This window comes from Mandrillus leucophaeus, unplaced genomic scaffold (assembly GCF_000951045.1).
Source record: "Mandrillus leucophaeus isolate KB7577 unplaced genomic scaffold, Mleu.le_1.0 Scaffold1623, whole genome shotgun sequence".
NCBI lineage: Eukaryota > Metazoa > Chordata > Mammalia > Primates > Cercopithecidae > Mandrillus > Mandrillus leucophaeus.
The window spans coordinates 129862-145935 of record NW_012101614.1 but is presented as its reverse complement, the minus strand read 5'-3'; the positions used below and the strand labels follow the sequence as shown (position 1 = coordinate 145935).

The following is a 16074-nucleotide window of genomic DNA, read 5'->3' as shown; positions in this document are numbered from 1 at the left end:
GAGATTTTTTACAAGAATGTATAGAGGTGCTACAAAGGATGACCAGATGGGAACTTTTAGATTCTGGAAGGGCACAGCAGTGCCTCAAAACTTTCATATGGATATGAGGTGTCATGCACACGGCTCCTATCTGAAAATCTAGTTCTTCTGGTCAACATCTTAGCAGTTTTCACCCTGCAGGCTTAATTAGACTTCCTCTTCCTTATGTCCCTTTCATTTTGAAAGCCCAGTGTTGCCCAGGGGGCATCTCCTTTGTATTTATGAGAGACCTGCATTCTCCCTGGCTCTGTTCTCTCAGGTTCTCTAGAGCTCAGGACCTCTGAGAAGAATGGAGCCCTCCTGGCTTCAGGAACTCATGGCTCACCCCCTCTTGCTGCTGTTCCTCTTCTGCATGTCTCTGCTGCTCTTTCAGGTAATCAGGTTGTACCAGAGGAGGAGATGGATGATCAGAGCCCTGCACCAGTTTCCTGCACCTGGTTCTATGGCCACAGGGGGGTAAGATGAGAAAATTTGTTGGGGAGGTTAAGGGACAGAAACATGAGGTATTTTTAAAAAACAAACAAACAAAAAAAAACAGCACAGGCTGGTGGGTCATTATGTAATATGCAAAATGCTTTCACACCAATCTCATTTTGATTTTTACAAAAATTCTATGATATGAAGAAGAAAGATATTGTTATTCCTATTTTACAGGTAAGAAAACTGAAGCCAAAAATAGAGATGCAACTTTCCTGTGCTACCCACCTCATAAATGACAGAAATGAAACTTGAACCCTGGTCTTCTGATTGAAGGCCAAAGTCTTTACTACTTTCAGGACTCTGGGTGTTCTACAGAGAAATAGACCAAGCCAACTGTTTTTTTTGTTTTGTTTTGTTTTGTTTTGTTTTGTTTTGTTTTGAGACAGAGGCTCGCTCTGTCGCCCAGGCTGGAGTGCAGTGGCCGGATCTCAGCTCACTGCAAGCTCCGCCTCCTGGGTTCACGCCATTCTCCTGGCTCAGCCTCCCGAGTAGCTGGGACTACAGGCGCCCGCCACCTCGCTCGGCTAGTTTTTTATGTATTTTTAGGGGGTTTCACCGTGTTCGCCAGGATGGTCTCGATCTCCTGACCTTGTGATCCGCCCGTCTCGGCCTCCCAAAGTGCTGGGATTACAGGCTTGAGCCACCTCGCCCGGCCTCAAGCCAACTGTTAACAGGAAATATACAAAGATGCTACAGCTTCTAATGAAGCTGGAAATAGGAAAACATGTAGCAAATTAGAAAGAAAAGTAGAAAGATGAGCAGCAACCACAAATTAGTAAAAGGCATGTGGGACTTTGCTGCTTTGGAGGCAGATAAAGCATGAGTGGGCATATCCAGAGCAAAGACGAGGTAGGGAATCGGTGGTGACTAAGGGTTTACCTTGTGCCAGGAATTTTATGTTTATAATCTCACTTAATTTTCACGGCAGCTTTGTGAAATATATTTGGTCTTCCTATTATACATGTGAGGAAATCATGGCCCTGATGACCTAGATAATGAATAAGTGTCAGATTGGGATTTGAACTTAAATCTCCAAAGCTGACGCTGGAGTGAGAAGACCAATCACTCAGCAACAGGTCCTGAGTACTTGCCCTGTGCCAGGAAGTTTCTGTGGAGGTGCTGGAGACACATGGAGAAAAAAACAATGCCTTCAGCAATTGTGAACCTGTCTGATGGGGTGGTGTCCACAGGCCCTCAACTTAGCACATGGTCCATCTAAGGGAAAGGGGTTCTCCTGGGGTGACAACATTTACTAACCAGTCATGACTTATCTTATGACAGTTTTACCCAGTACAGGAGTTTGAGGTGTATCATGAACTGATGGAAAAATACCCATGTGCCGCTCCCTTGTGGGTTGGACCCTTTACGATGTTCTTCAGTGTCCATGACCCAAACTATGCCAAGATTCTCCTGAAAAGACAAGGTAAAAACCAAGAGGGGCTTCCAGTACAGAGCAGCAACAAAAGAGTCTCAGGGTGTCTATTGCATTAGGGAAGGACAGCTTGAAGCATTTTTAAGGGAAATCCATCATTTGATACGTAGAAGGAAAGATTCCATGTCCTCCTTGACATCATAGTCAGGACTCTATTGAGGGCTGTTGTAGAGAATTCTCTGATCCATTTCCAAGCAACCGTCTCTCCCTACATCGAAAATTTTTCTGATGCTTCCATCACATTTACTTACCTCAGACCCCCAGGACTACCACTTACCACCACTGTGAACATACAGTGGGTTGGGGATGCAGAGGTGGTTTGCTTACAATTGGCTTAATGCCAGTGTTGCACAGAGATGAGTGTTCACCATAGATGCTTTGCCCATCAATGATGCCTGTCCTCTGGGAATGGCCAGTGCCAGGTGGAGGCTCTGGCAAGTGGACACCAGTTCTCCATCAGGTCCCTAGTGTGGGAATTCCATGGAATTGCAAAGCTGCTTCTTGGCCGTGGCAAGATGTATGTAGGATTCCCCTACTGGGCTTTCCTCAACTGCCTGTTGGCATGTAAGGCTGACCTTTGCCTCATTCTCCCAGCTACCTAGATGGCTCACTCAGTTATAAAATGCCTCCACAACTCTCTTCATGCTTCTGCAAAATTTCAAGCAGCCTATGGCTCTCTCATGTCACAGGTCACTCTGCCAGAATCACCACCTTTGCATCCTTGTTGAAAATGAATTGACAACAGATGTATGGGTTTATTTTTGGACTCTGATATCTACACTTAATGCCAGTACCACATTGTTTTGGTGACTATAACTTTGCAGTAAGTTTGAAATCAAGATGTATGAGTTCTCCAGCTTTGCTGTTCTTTTTCAAGGTGGTTTTGACTGTTTTGTTTCCCTTAAAATATCATAGAAATGTTAGAATTGGCTTTTCCATTTCTGCAAAGAAGGCCAATGTGATTTTCACAGGGATTCCATTGAATCTGCAGATCAACTTGGAGAGTATTGTCATCTGCACAGTATTGTCTTTCAATTTATTAACATGGATGTCTTTTTTCTTATGTACGTTTTCTTTAATTTCTTTCAGCAGTGTTTTTTAGTTTTCAGTATACAAGTCTTTTGTTTCGTTTGTTAAATTTATTCTTAAGTATTTTATGTTTTGATGCTATTGTAAATAGAGTTTTTTAAACTTTCTTTTCAGACTGTTCATTGCTAGTGTACAGAAATACAACTGATTTTGGTGTGTTGATTTTGTATGCTGCAAAGTTTCTGAATTTGTTTATTAGCTCTGACAGTTTTCTTGCAGATTTTTTAGGATTTTCTATATTTAAGATCATGTAATTTGTGAATACAGATAACTGTAGTTTTTCTCCTTCCAATTTGGATGGCTTTTTTCCTTTTCATTGCCCAATTGCTCTAGCCAGAACTTCTGTTACAGTGTTGAATGTAAGTTGTGAAAGTAGATGTCTCTGTCATGATCTTAGGGGGAAAGATTTGAGTCTTGCACCACTCAGTGTAATACTAACTGTAAGTTTTTCATATATGCCTTTTAGCATGTCGAGAAACTTTCTCTGTAATCCAAGTTTACTGAGTGTTTTTTATCATGAAAGGGTGTTGTGTTTTGTAAAATATTTTTCCTGTAACAACTGAGATCATCATGTGGTTTTTTTCTTCATTCTATTAAAGTGCTCTTGCATTCCTGGAATAAATCCCACTTGGTCATTATGTAAAATTGCCTAATATCCTGCTGGACTCCATTTGCTAGTATTTTTTGAAGAATTTTTTAATCTGTATTCATAAGGAATATTGGGCTATACTTTTCTTTTTTTGTATTATTTTGTCTGGCTTAGGCATCAGGGTAATGCTGGCATCATAGAAGGAGTTAGGAAGTGCTCCTTCTCTCCTTCTTCTGTTTTTTAGAAGAGTTTTAGAAGTATTGGCCCTAATTTATCTTTAAATGTGTGGTAGAATTCATCAGCAAAGCGCTCAGGTCCTGTGCTTTTCTTTATTAGCGATTTTTGATTGCTAGTTCATTCTCTTTACCTTACCAGCTATAGGTCCATTCAGATTTTCTACTTGTTCTTGAGTCAGTTTGGTAGTTCTTGTGCTTTCAAGAATTTGTCCAATTCATCTAGGTTACACAATTCGTCAGCATACAATTGTTCATAGTATCCTCTTTATTGACATTTAACATGGAAACATCACTTTTATTGACAGTTTAGGGCCACAATGAACAGACAGTTTCACTGAACAGAAATAGGACAGTCTCAAGACAACAGAGTATAAAATTGTAGGAAAAGGGTTAATATTCTTCACCCTCATCCTCTCCCTCTGTGCTATCTGCTTCAACCTCCTCATAATCCTTCTTAAGGGCAGCCATGTCCCCTCCTTCCTCTAGCCACTCATTCATATACCAGTGAACAGAGGCATGCTTATCATACATCAGGTCAAATGTGTGGTCCAGGCAAGCCCAGGCCTCAGCAACTGCTGTGGTGTTGCTCAGCATGCACACAGCCCTCTATACATTGACCAGGTCTCCCCCAGATACCTCACGGGGAGGCTGGTAATTAATACCAACCTTAAAACCAGTGGGATACCAATCCACAAACTGGATAGTAGGCTTGGTCTTGATGGTGGTGATGGCAGCATTGACATCTTTGGGGACCATGTACCAATGGTACAACAGGCAACAAGCCATGTATTTACCATGGCAAGAGTCACATTTCACTATCTGGTTGGCTGGCTCAAAGCAAGCATTGGTGATCTTTGCTACAGCAAGTTGTTCGTGATAGGCTTTCTCAGCAGAGATGATGAGGGCATATGTGGTCACAGGGAAGTGGATGCAGAGGCAGTGCACCAGTTTGGTCTAGACTTCTGTCAGATTAACATTCAGGGCTCCATCAAATCTGAGGGAAGCAATGATGGAGGACACAGTCTGCCTAGTTAAAGCTAGTGTAGGTTGGGCACTCAATATTAAGGTTTCTCCACAGATGTCATAGATGGCCTCATTATCTGCCACGAAGGCATAATCAGAGTGCCACAGGGTGATGTGGGAGATGAAGATAGAATTATACAAGTATAGCTGTGGAAATAATGGGGGGTTGGGTATGTGGAGAACTCCAACTTGGACTTCTTGCCATAATCAACAGAAAGAACATTCCACCAGCAGAGAAGTGAACCGAGAATAAGTCCCCTCACCAAAGCAGTAAAAAACCAAGAAATTCTGAAGACCTGTGCACTAGTCAACCATCTTGCAAATTCAGTCCAAGATGAGGTCAGTATAATCCCCTTGCCTATGCAATAGTGCCCTCAAGTATAGTTATAGGCAGCATCTTCCTTGCCTGTGATGAGCTGCCCAGGGTGGAAGAACTGGCAGTAGGTGCCAGTGTGAACTTTGTCAATGACTCCAGGTTCAACATCTACAAACACTGCCCTAGTCACATGGTTGTCAGCACCTGCCTCACTGAAGAAGGTACTGAAGGAGTCATTTCTTCCCACAATAGTCTTGTCTCTTGGCCTTGCCATCAGGCTAGAGGCCATGTTCCAGGCAGTAGAGATCCTAGCAGGAACTGCCAATCTGGACATCAGCCTAGCCAACGTGGAGCTGCACTCACATATGACAGGGACTTGTGAGGTTCTGCAAGGTTGAAGGAGGTGAAGGGACAGCAACAAGGATCTCCCACTAACAGACAACCATGGAGTCCAAGGGAGTAGTCCATAGTGTCCTCTTATAATCCTTTTATTATCTGTAATAATAAGTTGATAGTAATGTCCCTACTTTCATTTCTGATTGTAGTAACTTGATTCTTCTCACTTTTCTTGATAATTTAATTAAAGTTTTGTCAATTTTGTTAATCTTCTCAAAGAAATAATTTTTATTTGTTGATTTTTTTCTGTTGTTTTCCTGTTTTTATTTTATTCATCTCAGCTGTAATCTTTATTATTTCTTTCCTTCAGTAGTTTTGGGTTTCATTTGCCCTTCTTTTTCCAGTTCATTAAAGTATACAGTTAGGGTATTGATTTAAGGACTTTATTTTTTAAATGAAGATATTTAAGCTATAAAAATCTCATTAAGCACTGCTTTTGCTGACTTCCATAACATTGGGTATATTGTTTTCATTTTCATTTGCCTTGAAATATTTTCTAATGTCTCTTATGATTTATTCCTTGTCCCTTTGGTTGTTTAAGCATGTCTTGTTTAATATTCATGTTCTGTGAATTTTCATGTTTCACTTCTGATACTGATTTCTAGTTTTATTCTATTTCTACTTTTATTCTATGGAGAGGTATTTTTGTATGATTTCAATCTTTTTAAACTTATTGAGACTTTTTTTGTGACTTACCATATGATCTATGCTGAAAAATGACCCATGCGCTCCTGAGAAGAACATGTAATCTGCTGTTGTTAGGTGGAGCATTTAGAACATGTCTGCTTGGCATAATTATAGTGTTGTTCAAGTTCTCTATTTCCTTATTAATTTTTTGTATTGTTCTGTCCATTATTGAAAGGGATGTAGTGAATTCTCCAGTTATAATGTTAGAACTGTCTATTTCTCCCTTAAATGCTGTCAGCTTGCCTCATATACTGTGGGGTTCTATTGTTAGGTATATATGTATATATTTATAACTGTTATATCTTCTTGATGGATTGACTTGTTAACAATACATAATGTCTTTCTTTATGTCACAATATTTTAAAGTATATTTAACTGATAATCACCCTGCTCTCTTTTCCTTACTGTTTGCATAGAACACCTTTTCTACCCTTTCACTTTTAATCTCTTTGTTTCTTCAGAGCTAAAGTGAGTCTCTTGTAAGCAGCATATTAGTGGATCCCATTTTTTAGTCCATTCTGCCAATCTCTGCCTTTTAATTGAATAGTTTAACCCAGTTACATTTAAAATAATTACTAATAAGGAAGCACTTATTTCTGACATTTCACTGTTGGTTTTTTATATGTCTTATACCTTTTTTTAGAGATAGCATCTTGCTCTGTCACCTAGGGTAGGGTGCAGTGGTGCCATCATAGCTCACTGCATCCTCTAGCTCTTGGGCTCAAGTAATTCTCCCACTTCAGCCTCCTGAGTAGTTGGGACTATAGGCCTGCACCACCATGCCTGGATAATTTTTTCTTTTGTATAGACAAGGGTCTCACTATGTTGTTCAGGCTGGTCTCAAACTTCTGGCTTCAAACAATGCTTCCCCATCCGTCTCCCAAAGTGCTGAGACTACAAGTATCACCACTGTGCTCAGCCTGTCATATATATTTTATGTTCCTCACTTCCTCCATTACTGCCTACTTTGGTGTTTAATTAATTTTTGTTTTTTCGTATGGTGACATTTTTATGTTACTCTTCTCATTTCCTTATCTATATATTTTTAGTTATTTTCATAGTGGTTAATGTGGGATTACAATTAATATCTTAAAGCTATATCAACTTGGTTTAAATTAATACAAATTTAGCTCAATAGTATCCAAAAATTCTCATCCTATACATCTCCATCTCTATATATTGTTATTGTCACAGATTGCATCTTTATACATTGTGTGCCCATAACATAGATTTATAACTGTTGTTTTATGCATGTGTATGTATACCATGTAAGCAAAAAGAGGAGTTAAAAACCAAAGATACAATAATACTGACTTTTATGTTTACCTATGTAGTTACCCTCACCAGTGTTCATTTTTTTACATGGCTCTGAGTTACTGCTTAGTGATCTTTCATTTCAGCCTGAAAGGCCCACTTTAGCACTTCTTGTGGAGTAGGCCTATTAAAAACAAACCCTCTCAATTTTTGTTTATAGGGAATGTCATAATTTCTCTTTCATTCTTGAAGGATCATTTGGCTAAATATATAATTCCTAGTTGGCTTTTTTTCCTTTCAGCAGTTTGAATATTTCATCTCACTGCCTTCTGACCTCCATGGTTTCTGATTAGAAATAGGCTGTTAATTTTATTGAAGATCTCTTGTATGAGATGAGTCACCTTCTCTGTTCCTGCTTTCCAGATTTTCTCTTTATCTTTGGCTTTCAACAAATTGATTCTAATGTGTCTCAGGGTGAATCTCTTTGAGTTTATCCTGCTTGTAGTTCATTGGGCTTCTTTTCCTATAGATTCATGTCTTTCCTCAAATTTTGGATATTTTCAGTCATTATTTCTTCAATGTTAGTTCTCTCTCTTCTCTCTTTTGGGACTTCAATTATGCATATGTTAGTATGCTTGAGGGTATCCCACAGGTCTCTTAGGACCATTCATTTTTTTCATTCTGTTTTCTATTTCTGCTCCTCAGATTCAACAATCTCAATTGACCTATCTCCAACTGCTAATTTTTTCTCTCCCTGCTCAAATCAACTGCTGAAACCTTATAAACTTTTTGTTTCAGTTACTGTATACTCTAGTTCCGGAACTTTATTTGTTTCTGTTCACAACTTCTATGTCTTTGTTAATATTCTCTATTGTTCATACATCAGTATTTTGGTTTTGTTTCATCTTTGGCCGTGGTTTATTTTAGGTCTTTGAGCATATTTAAGACAGTTGATTTAAAGTTGTCTAGTAAGTCCAACATCTACGCTTCCTCAATAACAGTTTCTTTTCATTTATTTTTCTTGTGCATAAGTCATACATCCTTTGTTTCTTTTATATGCTTTGCAATTTTTTTTGTTTAAAACCGAACATTTCAAATGTCATGTAAGAAAAAAAGGAATAAAAGAAAAAAAGTAGAAAAGAAAATAAAAATATTCTCCAGGTCTTTCCTGGTTGGTTCTGTGTTGGGGCACACCTTTAGTATTTAATCAGGGCATTTACAAGTTTGCCTTTTTAGCTTTCTCTTTCTTCTTGCACTTTGTGTAAGGACTAGTCAGAGTTAAAAGCCTATGGTCTTATCATGTCTTTTCCAAGCATGCAGTCTACCCTGTGTATGTGTAGGTACCCTGTTATATGTGAGAACATCTTAAAGTGTTGATTCCAAAAAAAATTCCCATTCCTGGCTTTTCCTTCTAGGTTTCAGTGTGTTTATTATTGCCTCAATTATTCTTTTTTGTCCCAGGAAGCAGTGATAGTTCTTTTGCTTCTCAATGTTTTTGAGGAACACTTCCCTGCCCTGAGAGAATTCTGAGTTAGGTAAAACATAGGCAAGCCCCAGTCCTTTAGAAAACCCACACAGAGGTCAAAACAAACAAAATTCCTTGAGAACAAAGACCACTCTGCTTTCTCTAGGATCCAGGAATCAGAACCCCTTGAGAATGCAAGCTGCCATCTTCAAGATTGCCATGGCACTGGAGAGGGATGTGGGGCAAGGCTAAATTACAATGCCATTAATCTTTTCTATTCTTTTTCAGTGGCCTTTCTTCTGATTAAGTGCTCACTTGGTTGCTGTAAACAACTAACTGTCTTCCAGAATTCTGCTAAAGTTGACTATAACAGTTTTTTTGCCAGATAATTTTTGTTTTTGCTTTGGGGAGGGATGGCCCTGGACAGTTCCTAATCTAGCATTTTTGCTGATGTCACTCCTAGACATTATTTTTTAGGACCCTGGAATGTCTAGAGTAGAAAGGCTCATGCTTATTAGCCCTAAATGTAAACATACATACATTCTTCCCAAAATAGTTTTGGAAACATCCTTAACAATTCTATCAGTCTCTTTTAACCGTTTCCGAAGAAATGCCAGAATTATCTTCCAACAAGTAGATTTGGAGGATGAGAATGAGGAATTAGTTAAGAAGGGGTCCCAACTTTTGACAGGGAATAGGGAATATAGTCATGTCTTTAAGTGGATAGAGGAAGAGGAGGCTATCTGGTGTTGAAGGGATAGATCAGGTTTGGATTTGCTGGGGCCCTGAGGTGTCTGTGTGGTACACAAAGGGAAATGCCTAGAGGGCAGTTGTTTTATATTGAAGTCTATGAACAGAGAGAAAGACAGAGAGAATACCCTAGGGCCTGAGAGAATGAATGCCGTAAGGTATCTTCCTACCCTTAGAACTCAAGGTATTTTACAGGTTCATTTCACCTGGACTTCTGCAGAAAGTGAATCTCATATTAACAGTCCTCTCTTTTCCTAGATGTTCATATGTTTTCTCCCCCATTTTTACTTCCCTGTCTTTATCCCACATAAAGACATTGATGGCATGAATGAAGGATACTAATTCTTGTTTTCCAAAAACTGTAAAACCAAGGTTATGTCCCTTACCTTTTCTTCTGATTCATTTATATACATCTTTCTCAAACAAATCCAACAAGGGTAAAATCTACAATTTATCTCAAAGTCATGTTCCTGTGTCTAGCTTTACATGTCTGTGTCAAAAGAAATTGAAGCTTTAAAATGTTGTCAGAGAGTTCCCCAACAAAAACAAATGTGTTTTTTCAACTTACATCATGGGGTCATTTCAATTTCCACAAAGAAAATTATACTTTGTTTTCCACTGCTATTGACCTTGTAGCACCAAGTGCTGTGGAGAAAGAATAAATAAGTTCTCATTCTACTTCTGTGGCTTCCCTGGGATTCTAAGGGCTGAAAAACTAGCCTCCAACCACCTTGCACACTAGCTATTTGTGTTACTCCCAAGAAATATGGAAACGTACAAAAGTTACCTCTCATTTTAACTCGTGATTTTCACCTAATGCCATTTTTTGCCTCCTTTGTTCTGTTTTACAGATCCCAAAAGCACAATTATCCACAAAATCCTTGAATCCTGGGTTGGTATGTGTATTAGTCCACTCTCATACTGCTATAAAGATATAGCTGAGACTGGGTAACTTATAATGAAAAGAGGCTTAACCGACTCATGCTTCTATTGGCTATACAGGCTTCTGCTTCTTGGGAGGTCGCAGGAAACTTACAGTTGTGGTGGAAGGCAAAGGAAAAGCAGGCACACCTTCACATCGCCACCAGGAGTATGGGGGGAGACTGTTACACTCTTATAAACAAGCAGACCTAGGGAGAATTCTATCACAAGAACAGTAAGGGGAAAGTCCACCCCCATGACTCTGTCACCTTCCACCAGGCCTCCCCTCCAACACTGAGGATTACAATTTGATGTAAGACTGAGGTGGAGACTCAGAGCCAAACCACATCAGTATGTGTGTCTGATCCTTTCTCATCTGAGCCTGGTGGAGGTAGAGGTGTGGGGAGAGATTACTTTCCTGATAGACACTAAATGCTCCTATCTCCCCCACCTTACCACAACCTACACTCACTTTTGCTTCAGAAGCCTGAGCTCAATCCTGCCTTGTCCTTCATAGCGTCTCCTCTTATTCTACATGTTTGGGACTGGTCCTTTATTTCTGGTGTAGCTAGGGGTAGGGGTGGAGGAATAAGAAGGGGCCTGGAGGTCATATTCTCTCTGCCTCAAACCAACTGATGTCACTATCCCAGGTAGTCGCCACTTGAAGATCATGGAAAAAGAAGGAGAGTCCCTCAGCCTGCTAGCATGGACCTTATTGAGAATGGTGCCCTGGAAGAGGTTGCCATTGTGAAAGTTGCTTAAGATCATTCTTTCTCCTTTTCCCACCACACTTCCCCTCCCTTTTCTGGGCAACCTGCCTTTGCAGCTAAGCAAGTTCACACCAGGAGATTCAGGATCCGGGTAGTAGCCCCAGATCCCTGAATCAAATGTGCATGGGTGCCTTCTCTCCCTCTCCTTAGATTTTCCACCCTACAGAGATTTTAATATTATTCACCACAAATTTCATTATCAGTTTTCCCAAACTAATTGTCCCTGGAAAATCTTGCTCTTGAGGATCCCTTTGAAAGAACCCACTCTCCTAAACTAAGTCTTTTATGAACTCAGTGGAAATCTCAAACCCACTTTCCCAGCAGGAATGATAAAGAAAAGCCCCTTTAGTCCTCCATCATTGATCCTCAGCCTGAAGAGAAGCACAAAAGTTATGGAAAGAAAGCAGCACCTCTGCTTCAGTCTGTAACTTTGTGCCAGTCTAAGGCAGTATTTCTCAAAGTGTGGACCTGAACTAGCTGGGACCCTTGTTATAACTCAAAAGTCCTTGATTCTACCTCAACACCTAGGAATTGCTGGCTCTGAAGGATTAAGCCAAGGAATCTGCCTCTATGAAGCACCTCAGGTAATTCTCACCCACCCTAAATTTGAACTCTTATCCAGAGGCTGATGAATCTGACCATCAAATAGGATAGGATGGACCTTTTTTTGAGTTCATTGCATAAACAAATTTTCTGATTTGAACTTAATTCCCAAAGGGTTAGGTCTACTCCTGCTCATTCACTCTTTCAGAGCTCTGTCCACTCTAGCTTCTCTCCAGTGTCATAGATAGGGAATTGCACCCTGTGTGCCTAGTCTTTCTTCACTTACCTGGCCTGTGATAGAAACATTTGCCCCTCTCATTTCATAAGGTCAAGGACTTGTGACCCTGGATGGTTCTAAATGGAAAAAGCACCACCAAATTGTGAAACCTGGCTTCAACATCAGCATTCTGAAAATATTCATCACCATGATATCTGAGAGTGTATGGGTGATGCTGGTAAGAGGAGAAGACAGCATTCCTTCCTGGCCTCTGAAGTGAGGTGCTGCCAGCCATATGGCGAGAGAGACTCTGAGTTCCCTCTGAACCATGTTCACAGCAGTTTATGTGGGGTTATTTGATGTTTAGACCATGACCATCATCATCAGGGCAAGGACCCAGTCTTATATACCCAACACTTCTCACAGGGATGGACTCAGGGTAGGTGCTCAATGAGAAGTAGTTGAATGAATGAATGGGTGAGTCCAGTAGACTCACTACATTTGGAGAACACAAGGCCGAAGAGCAAAGACAACAATAGGAGTAGCCATCCCGACATACAGAAGTGTATCACGTTCAGGAGGTCAAGTCAGGAAAGACTTCCTAAGAAAGGTGGCAGGAGCTTAGTCTTGGAGAATGGGCAGGATTTCTAGAGACAGAGGGTCAGAGAAAAGACTGCCTTGTGGTCAAGGAGAAAGGGGAGCTTTAGCTTTGGCTGAGACAGAAGAGGGTGCAGAGATTTCACAAGACTATCTAGAACCCATAGAGAAGACACAGTTGTATGTCTCCACACCTGCCTTCTTGGAGTTTGGATGGCACAGACATGCCAGGTGGTTTTGAGCACAGCTAAGGTCTGTTTCAGGGGTCCTGAATGAGGTGATTGTGACAACTCAAAGACTAAGTTTCTAGGATCCCAGGCACCGAGTAAAGCAATTCTACACACAGGATCCCAATCATAGTCACAAAGACTTATTAATGATGCAGGAGTTCAGAGATATGGGTTCACCTAAACACTTCACCTTGGATTCATACTTGCCCCATGCTTTCCAGCGTGCCATGCTGTTATCCTTTATGACCCTCGTCACCATGCCCATGTCCCACTCCAAAATAAAAATCAAAGCAAAACATATAAATACAGTGACTGCCAATACTTTTTAAGCACTTACTATGTGTCAGGCTTATTATATTCTCTTATACTACTACACTCTTACAATTTTGCTATATTATCTCCATTTTGTTAGTAAGGATATTGAGATGCAGAGATTAAGCAGTCTGTTCAAGGTCACAAGGCAGGCCGGGTGCAGTGGCTCATGCCTGTAATGTCAGCACTTTGGGAGGCCAAGGTGGGTGGATGGCTTGAGCCCAGGAGGTCAAGACCAGCGTGGTCAGCATGGCCAAACCCCATCTCTACTAAAAATACAAGATCATAAGGCAGATTAGAGGAAGAGCTGGGTTCAAACTCAAGCCTCCTTGAGTTGGAAGAGCACACCCTGAACTGATGCACCTCTCTTCGAGTCTGAGGCTTCTTCCTGACGATGCCCCCTTCAGCCCGCTCCAACCAGTGCCTCTCCTTGCAATGCCCTTACCAACATCCAAACAGACACCACCCCCATTATCACTGACCTCTTGCTCTTTCTCTACTCTTCTTGGCTCCATGACAATTGCAATCTTTCAGAACATCTGATTTTAGTAAAGTGTTTGGAAAAAAGCTTTCAAATTGAATTATTTAATTAATTCACATTACAGAGTTATTAAAACAGCTTAACAGTGCATAAACATTTATACTGAAATGGAGAACTTCATTTCCATAAACATTTGGCTTTTGACAAAGTGAAATTCTCTGGGATATTGGCAGGTATGTCCAAGGGTATAAACACATCTGGATCCTACTCTATAGGTGAGGATTTTTGGTCTTGACTCTTAACTGCAAAATCTTTGAGAACAAGAATTATCTCTAACACGTCTCTTTTTTTTTTTTTTTTTTGAGACGAAGTCTCGCTCTGTCGCCCTGGCTGGAGTGAAGTGGCCTGATCTAGGCTCACTGCCAGCTCCGCCTCCTGGGTTCACGCCATCTTCCTGCCTCAGCCTCTCGAATAGCTGGGACTACAGGCGCCCACCACTACGCCTGGCTAATTTTTTTGTATTTTTGGTAGAGGCGGAGTTTCACCGAATTAAGCATAATAGTCTCGATTTCCTGACATCGTGATCCGCCCGTCTCCGCCTCCTAAAGTGCTGGGATTACAGGCGTGAGCCACCATGCCCCGCCATCTAATTCGTCTCTAAATTATCACTGGATCTGGGAAAAAAAACTTGTCAAGTATTAAATATTTCAGGGATCTTTTCCTAGAATCAAAAACCTCTGTTTATTTATGCTCTCTAAGGATGTTTTTGAATTCTTGTTTTTTATTCCATGTTTTGTCAGCTTAGTTTTTCCATTATAAAAGTTATATAAATTGTAGTACTGCAACTTAGGAAAAAGAGAAAAAAAAACCATTGCCGCACCCTTACAAAGTCACAAATAGCATCTAAGGCACAATATTCATTTTCAGTACCGACAAGGTGTTTTCTTTTATATGGTTGGCATAATACGGCAAATTCATTGTGTACACTTTGTATTTTCAAACCCCAACAAGCTCTAAAAGGGACATAAAATAACTTAGAAATTGGGAAAAGAGGGGCATGTGTATGATCATGATATTCATCTCCTGCCCCACAGCAAATGGGAGGAGCACATTGCCCAGAACTCATGTCTGGAGCTCTTTCAACATGTCTCCCTGATGACTGTGGACAGCGTCGTGAAGTGTGTCTTCAGCCACCAGGGAAGCATCCAGTTGGACAGGTCAGTGACAAAAGGAAGGTACTTGTTCACCAATAACTGTGTCACCCACTAACATGTTCCATCTTCCCTATTCCAGTACCCTGGGCTCATACCTGAGAGCAGTGTTCAACCTTGGCAAAATCTACCAGCGAATGAACAATTTCCTACATCACAACGACCTGGTTTTCAAATTCAGCTCTCAAGGCCAAATCTTTTCTAAATTTAACCAAGAGCTTCATCAGTTCACAGGTTAGTCCTGGGATTTACATGACCAGAGTCCACTATGAGACATCTGATTGTCTGAGACATAGACTTTGGTTATGGCTGCTTCTACTATGGACATAGGGCATGGCCATCATTCAGAAATGCTAATTTGTACCTCTTAAATGAATGTGCTACATAAATCCTAGGTAGAGAGTATATTATTGACTATATATCTGCATTTTAATGTTTGGAGTTAGAATTAATACAATCAGCAAAACATCTGTCTATCTTGCTTCATTTCTAATGGAGCAGCTTCAGATGTGAAGAAAAGTAAAAGTGAAAGGAAGTACATTTCTGTAAGAAGACAGAACAGGACATCTGAGCAAGTACTGAACATGCTTGGGTACTGCATACTATGCACAGTTTATCAAACAACACAGCACACCACTGAGTGTCCCTTTTGCATGAGTTTTTGGGGACTTAGGACATAGATAGCTTTGAGGGACCATAAATCTACCTATGGCAATACCCATTTACAATTGGAATATATTTCTGATTTATCATTATTATCTTGATAAAATCACCTTCTTTTTCTCTAATAATGCTTCTAGTCTCAAGATCTACTCTATCAGATACTAATATGATAACCTCTGCTTTCCTTTAGTTAGTATTTTGATAGTATATTATTCTATACTCTTTTTTTTTCTGTTTCTGTGTCCTTACATTTGAGGTTTATGTCTTTTTTTCCTTTTCTTTTTCTTTTTCTTTTTGTTTTGTTTTGTTTTGTTTTGAGACAGGGTCTCACTTTATCACCCAGGCTGCCGTGTGGTGGCACCATCTCGGCTCA

General features: G+C 40.3%; 1 protein-coding gene and 1 pseudogene across 1 annotated transcript; one reads left to right on the top strand and one right to left on the bottom strand.

Annotated features, from left to right (window-relative positions):
* Positions 1–215: 215 nt before the first annotated feature.
* Positions 216–15700, top strand: LOC105536682 (putative inactive cytochrome P450 family member 4Z2). Its single transcript, XM_011976108.1, is given in 8 exon segments — positions 216–470; positions 473–495; positions 1801–1942; positions 10608–10652; positions 12318–12445; positions 12663–12664; positions 14922–15044; positions 15121–15700. Coding segments are annotated over 8 exon segments (762 nt in total). The 5' UTR covers positions 216–328; the 3' UTR covers positions 15278–15700.
* LOC105536681 lies at positions 4256–4962 on the bottom strand (annotated as a pseudogene).
* Positions 15701–16074: the final 374 nt, after the last annotated feature.